The sequence below is a fragment of the Erinaceus europaeus genome, chromosome 10 (assembly GCF_950295315.1).
Source record: "Erinaceus europaeus chromosome 10, mEriEur2.1, whole genome shotgun sequence".
Lineage (NCBI taxonomy): Eukaryota > Metazoa > Chordata > Mammalia > Eulipotyphla > Erinaceidae > Erinaceus > Erinaceus europaeus.
The window spans coordinates 21,456,877-21,470,529 of record NC_080171.1 but is presented as its reverse complement, the minus strand read 5'-3'; the positions used below and the strand labels follow the sequence as shown (position 1 = coordinate 21,470,529).

At 38.6% G+C, this 13,653-nt stretch overlaps 1 protein-coding gene and 1 long non-coding RNA gene across 2 annotated transcripts in view; one reads left to right on the top strand and one right to left on the bottom strand.

Moving 5' to 3' along the window:
- Positions 1–268: 268 nt before the first annotated feature.
- On the bottom strand, positions 269–12,182 carry LOC132540715 (uncharacterized). Its single transcript, XR_009551877.1, has 3 exons — positions 12,054–12,182; positions 10,444–10,538; positions 269–758 (listed from the first exon to the last, which is right to left on the bottom strand). It is a non-coding gene; the product is annotated as an uncharacterized LOC132540715 (long non-coding RNA).
- A 104-nt stretch (positions 12,183–12,286) lies between these two features.
- Positions 12,287–13,653, top strand: part of LOC103118518 (aldehyde dehydrogenase 1A1-like) — a 42,255-nt gene continuing 40,888 nt past the window's right edge. Inside the window, exon 1 of the mRNA XM_007528743.3 lies at positions 12,287–12,437. Within this exon, the coding sequence (XP_007528805.1) occupies positions 12,372–12,437 (66 nt within the window). The 5' untranslated portion in view covers positions 12,287–12,371. The remainder of the gene's footprint in view (positions 12,438–13,653) is intronic.

Genomic DNA, 13,653 nt, shown 5'->3' with positions numbered 1-13,653 from the left:
TGTCATAATGCAGTTCTCAGTATTGTGTGTGATGATGCATTTCTAAACAAAAAGTAATTACAACAAAAGTAATTGTTATTAACAGGCTTGTTATAATCCCTCAGTTATAACCCTGAACATACACTTAATGAAGGGAGATTTTATGTTAAGTGCAATGAGATAGTCACCATGTCAGCTCTTGAACTATCAGGCATAATCCACATAGAATACATTGACACAGTGCAGACAAATCTATGTCTTTTTGTGCTTATAGTGAGATTCCTTTTGGTTTGCAAATTGATAGGCAAAGCCAGAGGGACTATGTAAATATTTAACAGATTAAAGTCAATATAGAAGATTTAATTATACATTTTCCAAATAATTTATTAGGGAAATAATAGCTTACAAAATACTTGTTTTTATTTTATTTTATTTTATTTTATTTTTATAAAACGGAAACATTGACTAAACCATAGGATAAGAGGGGTACAACTGCACACAATTCCCACCACCAGAACTCAGTATCCCATCCCCTTCCCTGATAGCTTTCCTATACTTTAACCCTCGGGAATATGAACCCAAGGTTGTTGTGGGATGCAGAAGGTGGAAGATTTGGCTTCTGTAATTGCTTCCCCGTTAAACATGGACATTGACAGGTCGGTCCAAACTCCCAGCCTGTCTTTCTCTTTCCCTAGTGGAGTGGGGTTCTGGGGAATCAGAGCTCCAGGACGGTCCTCTGTCCAGGGAAGTCTGGTTGGCATCCTGGTAGCATCTGGAACCTGGTGGTTGAAAAAAGAGTTAACATACAAAGCCAAGCAAATTGTTGACCAAACACTACTTTATTTATTTTTTTTTAATCTGGCAATTTTTATCCTTGGGATCTATCCAAATAACCCAAAATTATCTATTTAAAGAGAACTATATACACCTATGTTCACAATAACAGAGTTTATAACAACCCATACTTCAAAGCAACCCAAATGTCCAATGGAAGATGAATGGTTAAGGAAGTTATGCTGTATATATACATATTCAGAATACCATTCAAGTATATGAAATTAGAAAAAGGAAAAAAAAAGAAATGTTCTTCTCTTATATAGCTGGGATGGAAATTGAAGGTATCATGTTAAAAGAGATAAGCCATAACAGGAAGGAAGAAAATAGAGTGTGTAATTCTATCCTGGGCTACAAAGTAAGAGATGACATATGCCTGGTAGTAGGCAGTAGGGAGGTATCTAAAATGGCAGCATGGTTGGTTAATCTTTACAGTGATGCTTCTCTGGGGTAACTATTCTACCAGTACATGGTTGTGTTAGACAATAATATTTTTCTCCACATTCAGAGAAAAAAAATGTTCAAATAGTTTTATAGTTTGCTCTCCACAACTCTCTTAATATTTTAAGTTTCTGAATTTGATGTGATCAATCTTTATTTTAAAAAATTATTGGGCATATTATGTTCGTAGATCTCAAAAAAGAATGATTTTTGATATCACCTCACAGGATCATGGTAAATTATGTTCATGACTTTGACAATTATTTTTTAAATATGATGACTTTTAGCCCTATGTTAGACTAATTTGCAGAGATACATAGTTATCATATATTTCTGGTACCACATTTAATGTAGTAATATCTGGTCTCCCCCCCATTTATTTCTCAGTTATTGTATAAGTAAATCTTTAAAACACTCAAAGTAGGAAAACCCATGTTAATATTTAACTCAATCTCTTTCGATAGGTCAACTGAGTTTGACCGTTATCACTGATGGCAAACAAATATCTTAAGCACCATTGTGGGAGAGTAAAGTGCACATGTACTCATGCATGGCAAATACTGAAAGTGTGACACACCTACTCCAAAGTATTAGTTCCCAGTTAGCAGCATAGAAGTCATCAGAGTTCAAGTGCCATAATATATCAGGGTTGCATTGCTGATAGTTACATGGTGAACACTGGGAACGTAAGACTCCTAAACCAAATTAGTACTCTTTTCACTTGACACAGCCTCTCAAATTTATGTTAGTGCACCTGCTGATTGCAACCTAATCAATGTAATGAGTACCACCTCGGCATGCTTCACTTCAGACTGCATCCAGAGACATCAGGCATGGAATGTCAACCCTTCAGCCTCATTACTCTGGTGAGACTTTTCCTTTCACAGTATTTTCTAATTCTATTTCAGGTGGTTCACTTCCTAACAAAGTCCCAAAACCTAGATATAGACCAGGTCCCAAGAGATAGGGCATATGTTCACACATATCCATAAATTAGGGCAACACATATACCTGAAAGCAAAAGTACACAATAGTCTGCAGTGGATCAGTATATGCAGCAAGCAAGTAGGAAGACCTAAGAAGACACCATAAAGTTCCTAATGCAACAGTGTCTATTTAGACTTAGATACCCTCCTCACCTACTTTCTATTATACTTCCCAAGTCACTCCCAAGCTAATCTTATCAAAGTAAGGACTACAAAAGGGCAAGAGACTGGAATACTTTAACTATGACTCTTTAGTCACTATCAGGCCACCACATCAGCTGGGGCTCGAGTCTGAGAGTCCTGAGATTCCCAAACAAACATGGGCCTAGACCTTGAATAAATCCCTCTCTCCATTGTTACTGATCATCTCTATCAAGAATGACACAATAGACCCCTTTGTGGGCCCCCATAGGACCTTGCCCTCAATGTGGATCAACAACGGTAGAGAATGTTCCATCCTCTGAAGGGAGGATGGACAACATAGTCTATGTTCCACCTGAGGAAGCTGGGTCCTGAAATTAGGGCAGCTTGGAATGTTCCTACTCATGATCAGCGAAGGACACTGGTTGGGGACATCAGTTGGAGACCCTGGCTTCCCACCTGCAGGGGAATCGCTTCAAAGGTGGTGAATCAGGTCTGCAGGTGTCTTTCTCTCCCCCTCTCTGTCTTCCCCTCCTCTCCCCATTTCTCTCTGTCCTATCCAACAACAACAACATCAACAACAATAACTACAACAACAATAAAAAAGGGCAACAAAATATTTTTTATTTAACAAAAATATATTTATTTATTTATTAAAAAATAAATATTTTTTTAAAAAGTATAAGCACTAACACTTAAACCTACAGCAAGAAGTCTAGTTGTTAAGCAATAAAAATGTAAATCAATTTTAGGTTGAGATTAACTTCTCAATTCATTATACAAAGTAGATGAAAGTGAAAAAAGAATCTTTTCAATTAAATGAAACAAAATGAACAAAAAAGTCAAAAAGAAAGACTTAATATTCAGTTCAAAATGAATCTCTAAAATATAGTACACTCGGGAGTCGGGCTGTAGCGCAGCGGGTTAAGCGCAGGTGGCGCAAAGCACAAGGACCAGTATAAGGATCACGGTTCAAGCCCTGGCTCCCCACCTGCAGGGGAGTCGCTTCACAAGCGGTGAAGCAGGTCTGCAGGTGTCTATCTTTCTCTCCCCCTCTCTGTCTTCCCCTCTTCTCTCCATTTCTCTCTGTCCTATCCAACAACAATAATGACAACAATAATAACTACAACAATAAAACAACAAGGGCAACAAAAGGGAATAAATAAAATAAATATAAAAAATATTTTTAAAAATTTAAAAATATATATATAGTACACTCAAATATTGTACCTATTTTTGAATTACTGAAGTCTGTCACTCTGACCAAACAACTATTTGTACAACTGTTATAAAATTACAAGATATATAGATACTTAAAAATAATAAGAGACAAATTAATAGTAATCACAACTCAGGGTTGGGGTTATACGGATGGGGGGGTGAACCGAAAAGAGCACACATATCACCATGCATGAAGACCATGGTAACAACTCCCAGTCCACACCCAAAGGAGGGAGATTTACAAGCAGTGGAACAGTGCTGCAGGTATATCTTCTCTCTTGTTGGGCTAACGACATGAGAGAGCAATGACCCAGGGATCAAGCTCATGGTGGCGAAGCCGTTCAAATCTTTATTCATCTGAACACCCCAAAGTCAGATGGTAGCACATTTGGTTACCGCAATGGCCCGTGTCAGCCTCCCCGTCACCCTCATGTGCTTCCCCTGGCCCGGGAACCACCCCGAGTCAGAAATGGAGGTGGTTTGACAATATCATACATGGTTTGGAAAGGGGTGGAGAAAGGTAAAATGGGCTGGGAAAGGTAGGGACTTCCTTAGCAACTGTTGCTAGGGGGTTAACTGGTAGGATTAATAATACCCTGTGGGGAATTAGGGAGGAGACTTTTCAGGCAAAACAATGATTGTGCAGATAATAAGGGAGCAGGCCATAGTATCAGGAATGCAGGGTGCTTTGTGAGGCAGGGAGTCTGATAGGAGGCAAACCTTGGGGGGGGGGGGGTCTCGTGTCTCTCCTTGCTAGACCTCTCTGTAGAGAGAGAGACAGACAGCATAGATGTGTACCCCTCAGGTCAAGCCCTGCCAAGCTCAACCACATCCTCACAATTTCCCTACACTCTCTCTCTTCTCTGACCCTTTTTCAAAGAAATAAGGAAAACTATATGGATGCTGGGAGTGATGGGGACACTGTGTACCAGCAAGTCCCAATTAACAACCCTACTGGAAATAAAATAATAAAAATAATTAATAATAAGAATAATGGTAATGGTAATAATCACTACAGGAATACTGGGCTCAGTAGCAGACCTTTCTTGACTTCATATTTGGACAAAATAATTAGTATTATAGGCAATATGTAATATTTAATAAATAGTTCCTTACTACCTCATTTACTTGCAAAATAAAATTATAAACAAAATAATCTCTGAGAATAAAAGGAATTTTATTAAATAGAGACAGAGAAATTGAAAGAGGAGGAGGATATAGAGAGGAAAGAGACAGAGAGACACCTTCATCCCTGCTTCACCACTCAAGAAGCTTTCCCCACAGCAGCTGGGGGACCTAGGGCTTGAACCTAGGTCTTTGTACACTATAATGTGTGTGCTTAACCAGGTGCACCACTGCCTAGTTCCCCGGTTTTAAGACTTTATATATAAGAACCACTAGGGTGCCAAGTGGTGGCACACCTGGTTGAGGGGACATTTTACAGTGTGCGTGTATCTAGTCCACACTTGTAGGGGAAAGCTTCAAAATCTTTGAAGCAGTGCTGCAGGTCTTCTCTCTCTCTCTCTTTCTCTCTCTCTCTCTCTCTCTCGCTCTCACTCTCACTCTCGCTCTCTTTCTCTCTCCTCATCCTCCTCTTCCTCTTCTTACCTTTCTTTTATCAATTTATCTGTCCTGTTACAGAAAGGAAAAAAGAGGCTTGTTTTTGAGTTCCGTGGGGCACAAGTAAAAGTGATTTGCAATGATTTTCCATCATATATGTTAGTAAATAAAGCAAGTCAGGGGCTGGCAAACAAACCCGGCTTTGGGTAGATTAAGTTCTGTTGGAGCAGCATTATGTCCATCTGTTCATGCAGAATAAACTACTGCTTTTATTGGGGGGTGGGGGAGGAACCAGGGGTTCAAACCTGGATCTTCATGCAGGTCCTTGTGCTTCTTGCCATGTGTACTTAGCCCACTGTGCTACAGCCCAGCACTTTTTTTGCTGTTTGTTTTGTTTTTGCCTCCAGGGTTATCGCTGGGGTTCGGTGCCTGTACTATGAATCCACTGCTCCTGGAGGGCATTTTCCCCATTTTGTTTGCACTTGCTGTAGTTTTTATTGTTGTTATAGCTGTTGTTGTTGTTGTTGGATAGGACAGAGAGAAATGGAAAGAGGAGGGGAAGACAGAGAGAAGAGAAAGGCAGATACCTGAAGACTTACTTCACCAATTGTGAAGCAACCCCCCTGCTTGAAATGGATCCTTCCACTGGCCCCTGCACTTTGCCGCTATGTGCACTTCACCTGCTGCTATACTGCCCAGCCCCTATAACAGTTTTCATTCTGCTGTAGTAAAAGACAAGTAATCGGGAGTCGGGCTGTAGCTCAGCGGGTTAAGCGCAGGTGGCGTAAAGCACAAGGACCGGCATAAGAATTCCGGTTCGAACCCCGGCTCCCCACCTGCAGGGGAGTCGCTTCACAGGCGGTGAAGCAGGTCTGCAGGTGTCTATCTTTCTCTCCTCCTCTCTGTCTTCCCATTTCTCTCTGTCCTATCCAACAATGACAACAACAATAATAACTACAACAATAGAACAACAAGGGCAACAAAAGGGAATAAATAAATAAATAAATATTTTTAAAAAATTTTAAAAAAGAAAGACAAGTAATCGTGGCAGACCCTTTTCACCACCTGAACCTAAAATATTCACCACTTTACCCTTATAGAAACAGCTCATTTCAGTTGAAAATAGCAGGTAAAGTAATAAAATCATATAAAAAAGCTTTTATAGAAAAAAAAATAAATACTTTACTTAAACAAAAAAAAGCCTCTTATTTCTTTTTTTCTTTTTTATTTCCCTAACAGTGTTATTGTTGGGGCTTCCTGTCTGCACAGCTTCGTACAATGGCCATTTTGTTTTCTTCCTTTCTCCATTTATTTCTTTCTCCCTGCTTTCTCTCTTCATAAAGGTGAGAAATAGAGATAGACAGAGAAAAGACAGACAACTGCAGCACAGTTCCATGATGCTTGAAGTTTTCTCCTTCATGTAGGGGCTTGAGGCTTGAACCTAGCTCTTGTGTGTTCTGCTTGATCAGTGACCACTTAGCTCTTGAAAAGGCTCATAGTCATTATCTACATGGGCAGTTAGAGCACACAAAGACATTACATTGAAGCAAAAATGGAAGAGTAACAGGCCTAGAGTGTGTTCTGGTCAGTATCTTACCAAACTCAGAGCAAAGTGTGATAAATATAGCAAGGTGTCTGATATCTAGTTAGTGTAGTGGAATTCTGGACCAGAGGACCAGCCATATATCTTTCATGAATTGACAAATATGTGGAACATGTGTGTGTGTGTGTGTGTGTGTGTGTGTGTATGCTTAAATATTTAATTTATTTTAATGAGAGAGAAGAGCACTGCTCAACCCTAGCTTATGGTGTTGTGTCGGGCATTAAACCAGTCCCCCTCCCCCCATCCTGCATTGCTGATAGTATGGCCGATTTACATCATCATTGTTTTGCCTGATCTACCTTCTTTGTACCTCAAGACCCACCCTGCCTGCAGCATAACATTAATCACACCAGTTAAAACCCTCACAACAGTTGCTAAGGAAGCTTCCACCTACCCAGCGTGCTTTTGCCTTTCTCCACTCTCTTTTCTAGCCATTTCCATTTCCGACTTGCCACTTCTGGTTTTATCCTATAAAAGCATTTGCTCTCTGATCAATAGATCCTTTCACATTACCACGCTCCCAAGAGTTCCTGAGTCATCTATCTCCTGTGTTGCTGAGTGATTAGCAGCCCCGGCTGAGTCCAGTCGTGTTCTCTCCAACCCAGAGAGCACACGTCCAGGTAAGAAGCACCCCCATGTTAGCCCAGCAGTAGCGTTGGGTATTGAATTTGAGACTTCAGGGCCTTAGACAGGAAAGTCTTTTGCAGAAACATTATGCTGTCTTCCCAGTTCCAAGATTTTCTAAGTCACAGTCATGCTTGTCACTCTTATCTGCCATCAAATAAAACTGAGTTTCCATGTCATCTACTTCCTTGTAATAGAGAAAGGAAACAGAAGAGGAGAAGTGATAAGAAGAAATAATGCAATATTTTTAATCATTGAAATGTCTATAAATGTAGTTATGTACAATATGAGTATAAAGTTAGAAGAATGGCAATATGGTTACAAAACACATTCACCTCAAATTAGGACAACAAAAACTAGCAATAAGAAACTACCACAGATTAAGAATACAGATCATGGGGCTGGGTGGTAGCAAACCGAGTAGAGCACACATACTGCTTGTACAAGAAGCCAGCTTCAAGATGTCCCTTCCCCATTTCAGAAAGGAAGCTTCATTAATGGTGGAGCAGTGCTGTAGGTGCCTGTCTTTTACCCTCTCTATCTCCATTTTCTATTTCTCTCTGTTCCTATCCAAAAAGGGGGTGGGGGGGGAAGAAGAGGAGATGGAGGAGGAGAAGAAAAAAAGAGTGGGATAATGTGGATAATGTGATTGATGCTTTGTCACATATAAGACCACAGTGAGAAAGATTTGGTGCTGTAGTATTTTTCTCCTTGTTATTTTGTCAACATTTCTATCTTTCTGTATGAAAAAAATTAGCTTGGAGAGGTTAAGCTTCAATAATCACAAGTGTGTGTGTGTGTGTGTGTGTGTGTGTGTGTGTGTGTGTGTGTGTGTGTGTGATCTATGCATATACACTGATGTTTGAAAACATATGCAAATATGTTGATGTCTTCAAAATCAAAAACTATTTTTGGTATTAGCTGAGTCCTTATTAAACTTTTTGGAAGTTTGGAATTGAATTGACTACCTAACTTCATATTTAGAAACAAAAATATTCACAGGAAATTAACCAGTTAATAGTGCAAAATGAGGGACAGCAAAATATCTCACTTGGATAGTGAGTTGCTTAGCTATTTACATGACTCAGTTAGAATCAGACCCCCACTGTATAGAAGGAGATTCTGCTAAAATCTCTTTCAAGTACTCTGTCTGACTTAACAATGAAAACAAGCACATAATGAACTTCCATGACCCTTATAGCTAAACTGCCAAAGATCATTTCCTAAGAGAAACTATTTGACTGCCTGTGAATAATTTTAGGAATTAGGTGCTTATGTGGTTTATGACTTTCATATTTACAAAATTGGTCTTCATACTGGAGCATGAGATTAAGAAAATCCACTGCTTCTTCTTTCTTCCTTTCTTTTTAATAAACATATCTTGAGAGGATCACCTCCTAATTAATTAGAAAGAGACTTGGAAATCCAGGTACAGTATAACCTTTGGTACAATTGCCTGAGCGGAACCATTTCCTATGTTCAAACAGTATTTTTTTTCAAACGTTTAAACCCCACATTCTAAAAGGCTTGTCAGAGCTTAAAGAGAAAGAAATGAGAGGGAAATGGAGTCCTGCTTTGCAGCATTCTCTACAAAGACATTGCAACACTAATCAGGAAACTTATTAGTCTTTAGTTTATTCTGTTCATGAGCATGAATGAGAGGGAACCCATCCTTTCTGGGGGGGGAGGTGTTTAGAAACTATAAGAAAAATATACAAAAATAACCATTTTAGAACATTTTCAAAATGCTATCTAATAATGCACACCTGCCATCATTTATGCTGCCACCATGTCTAAGAACTAGTACAAAAGCAATGGCACCTGCTAGCAAAATATTTTAAATGCCACAAATCTCATTTACCCAGGGCAACTATTCCTGAACCTGTCTAAAAATATTGAACTATGCTGTTGAGGCTTCTAGAATTCATAATGTTGCCAAGTCTACAGTCTCTATCAGAGAAATATTCCTTTTTAGGACATTCCTTGCACTATTATAGGGGATCATTAATAAGATTATTTTTGCTTTCCTTTTATGTATATTTTAAATAATCCACTGAATTGGAATTTTCCTACGTAAGTTATCTATTTCCTAGGGAACAATCCAGTTGCCCATTTAGTCTGCTGCAGTTGCCCCATCTATTTCCAACATATTCCATCTCTTGACAGCTTAGTTTCTCACCCATGTTTCCATTTCTGCCCATTTTTCCTCTGAGCTCTGATGGCCACTACCCCAATTGTGTCGTATCTGCTTCCCCTTTCCTTTCATCACGTAGCTCTTCTGAGAGCATTTCACTGCAGCCATAGCTCGCATAGCTAACTCTGGGGCACCAAGCTCAGTCCCTCAGTCACTAAGCTCCTGTCCAACCTGTGTTTCCAGAGGATAATGCTCTCCCTGGGTGCTCTGCCTTCTGCCCATGTGTAAACCACATGTTTCTGCTGTTTGACTAAAACAGTGACTCTTGGAAAATACCAAAATATACAAAGAGCTCACCAAACTTACCAATAAAAAAAACATCAAACAAACAAAAAACAAACAACCCAATTCAAAAGTGGGGGGAAGATAATGAACGGTATATTCACCACAGAAGAAATCCAAACGGCCAATAGACATGGGAAAAAAATGCTCCCAATCACTTATTGTCAGAGAAATGCAAATAAAGACAACAATGAGATATTACCTCACCCCTGTGAGAATGTAACATATCAGGAATGACAGCAATAACAAATGCTGGAGAGGTTATGAGGTTATGAGGACAAAGGAACCATCTTTCACTGATGGTGGAAATGTAGATTAGTTCAAACCCTGTGGAGAACAGTCTTAAGAACCTTTACAAGGCTAGAAATTTACCATCCTTATGACCCAGTAATATAACCTAAAAAGTCAAACACACCCCATCCAAAAAGATATGTGTACATTTATGTTCATAGCAGCATAATTTATAATAGCCAAAATCAGAAAGCAACCCAAGTGTCCAACAACAGATGAATGGCTGACAAAGTGTGGTATATATACACAATGGAATCCTACTCAGCTACTAAGAATAATGAATCCACCTTCTTCGACCCATCTTGAATCAATGGACTTTTTATTACTTAATTGCAGTCTTCTCTGTTCTTAGGTTAAGAGGCTGTATGTGGGAGAGGGGGTACTGGTTGAGAAGAAAATATCAGTACCAAATGGTTAGCTATGATCTCACTCACCTCTTATTTATGACAATATAAAATGTTGATGTTGTTACAGTCTATTACATTTGTCACATAGTATTTGTAATTGCAAAGTTTTATTTGAGATCAGGTCTTTTACAGGCATGTCTTTCTTTCTTTCTGCCTACAGAGTTATTACTGGTGCTTGGTACCTGCACTGAAAATCCACTGCTCCTTAGGCCAGTTTTTATTTTATTTTATTTTATTTTATTTTATTTTATTTTATTTTATTGGATAGGACAGAGATAAATTGAAAGGGAAGGAGGAGATAGATAGAGAGAGAGAGATAAAGAAGACACCTGCAGACCTGCTTTACCGCTTGTGAAGCAACCCACCTGTAGGCAAGGAGCCGGGAGCTCAAACCTGGATCCTTGTCCTTGTGCTTCGTGTTATGTGTGCTTAACTGTGTGTGCCACTGCCTGGCCCCCAAATGCATGTGTTTCCTTACAGGTGCTGGACCACCATATTTTATTCAGAGAGTAAGAGGCCCTCCCTCCTGTTGAGATAAATAGGTCTGTCCTCATGTCTTTACTCATTAAGATATAGTTATGAACATAAGTATCAGAAAGTGATGCTCCAACTGTTGTCAAATTTGGAGCTTTCACTGCCTGGACATGAAATAAACTAGTCTTTGAATAGACAAACACGTACGAAATCTAATCAGAGGAACAGTCTGGGCACGGTCAGAGCAGCACTCTTCAAGTTATTTGTCATGCATTGTACAACTATACATTTAATTAAAAACACATTTATAAAGAAGAAAACAATTAGATGTTCCAAAATGAAAGAAATTGAAGAGATTAAGTGGAGAGACAAAAGTTCTGTTATTCAATTTGTCATTTTTGAATGTTCCTAGATTAAAACATTAATTTAATCTGAGAAACAAGCTACTGGGTGATATTGTTCATACTTACACTGTTGGTGCTATGTGACATTGAACTCTGAGATCCCTAGAAAATTCCAGATTTCTCTGTCCCCACGTATAAATAATTTAGTTGTCTTGTATTGTTTATTATGTTTGAGAGAGTGATTGGAGGGAGAAGCTCTGCTCAGCTCTGCCATTTGGTGGTGCTAGAGACTTTAGACATGAATGTCTTGAATAACTGTCATGCTGTCTCCTCTGCCCAATGTTGAGATTTTGAAATCTCAGTAAATCTAGTGTCCAGTACTAATAATGCATTCTATGGATTCTATGGATATAGTTTTATTTTGTTCCTGTAGTGCTATTTACAACTCAAAGAAGGATCAGTCCCAATTTTGTGGTCCATAAACTGAGACTCTGATTCTAAAGGGCGCTCACCAAAATTTATACTGAGAACAAATACCCTTTCAAACTTCTCTACAGTCTTCAAATTCTTTAACTCCAGCTCTGCTAGGGAACAGAAAGTTTCATAGCATAACAACAACAACAATAAAAAATAGTAACTGACTGTAGTGGCCAGAGCAGCTGTGTTTCTTACCCTTATCACAGGCTTCAGTTATGAAAAATTAAATTATCTGCAAATTGTGTACCCTGTCTCCAGATGCAGCTTCCGTGCTGGAACACTGGTTTCTTCAGGATTTAAGTTTAAAGTCAAGCAAGGGTTTCCTGCCTAATGTGTTGCAAAGTAGTAATGCAGTTTTCCCTTTGCTCAGAGTTTGTTCACCCAATCATAGCCAGGTATGCAAATAAACTCTAGCTCTTGCAGAGAAAAGAAACAAATAAAGCCAACTGCTCTATCACATCCACACCACCAAGCCTGTGTTCCAGAACCTGTGGTCCAGAAGCCTCTTCAGTAATGTTGTCCCCAGACACATCAAAACTACCAACCCCACTCACCAATGTGAAGTTTCAATATACGAAGGTCAGTACAATCTTGTATATGCTGCTTGCTTCAGGTTTATGAACTGGCACTCATTGAAAGTAAGAAAGGTCAGTGCATGTAAACTTGTGTAAATATCCCATGAAAATATGAAAAGAAAAGGCTTTCCCAATGCAGATCAGAGCACAGTGTCTTGATCAAAGAATGAATTCTAAATCGTATCAAGCCAACTTTTCATAAACTGATTTTGTGAAATAGTTCTTAGTGGGAGAAATTCTCTTCTATGTTCACTGTTATTGTGCCAGATTTCAACAAACTGTATTAAGTAATTCTGTTAATTTCACCATAGCCTAGTGTGAGCTATAAGTGAGCCAGATATTTAAGAATAAATACTAGGAAGAGACAAACAAGTAAAATTGACAAAACACTGGGTATATAGAAATAAAATAACTCTTCTACGTTTTTAATATGCCAAAACTAGAGAACTTAAATATATTAGTTGGAAGAATGTGCCTACTTAAAAAAATCAAATAGACTTGCATTAATTAGCATATTTTTTTTTTTAATTCTAATTTCTTTAGCTAACCTTATTGGCCTAATAGCAAATGTGTAATTGTTAATTGATGAATCATTAAAAAAAAAACATGAACAGGATTAGACTCAAACTGAAAAATCCACAGGTGGAGAGAAGGAGAAAATAAATCCTGCTAAAATAGTTGAGGAAAATCTCTGAAGTGTGGACATTTCATACTGCTAAATCCTGGCTTTTCTATCAGAGCCTAGAACTCCCAAATAAACAAATGCAGTAAACTAAAAACAGTACAAAAAATAATCCAACCAAAGGCCTCTACATTTAGCTGGATAGCATGATGCAAAATGCAAGGTACACAGGGATAATACCAAGTCAGGGAGACCCATTTTGCTCGGTGAACTAGCCACTGACACATCAAGAGCATTATACATTGATACAGGAGAAATCTAGCTATGTGTGTATGTATTCCTTTCCTGACTTGTAGCCACACAGATCTTGCAATCCTACAATCTGTACATTTTCATTTTCATGAGCACAACAAATGAGGAAATTATGCAATTAACTGGCTCTTTTTCTTAGGAAAGTGCCTGTTGAGATCAGATTATGACTTTAATATGATTAAATGTATTAAGTTATTGTTTTGGGTGGGGGTAGATAGCATCATGGTTATGCAAAAAAAAGACTCAAAAAAAAAGACTCATGCAAAAAAAAGACTCAAAGTTGCAG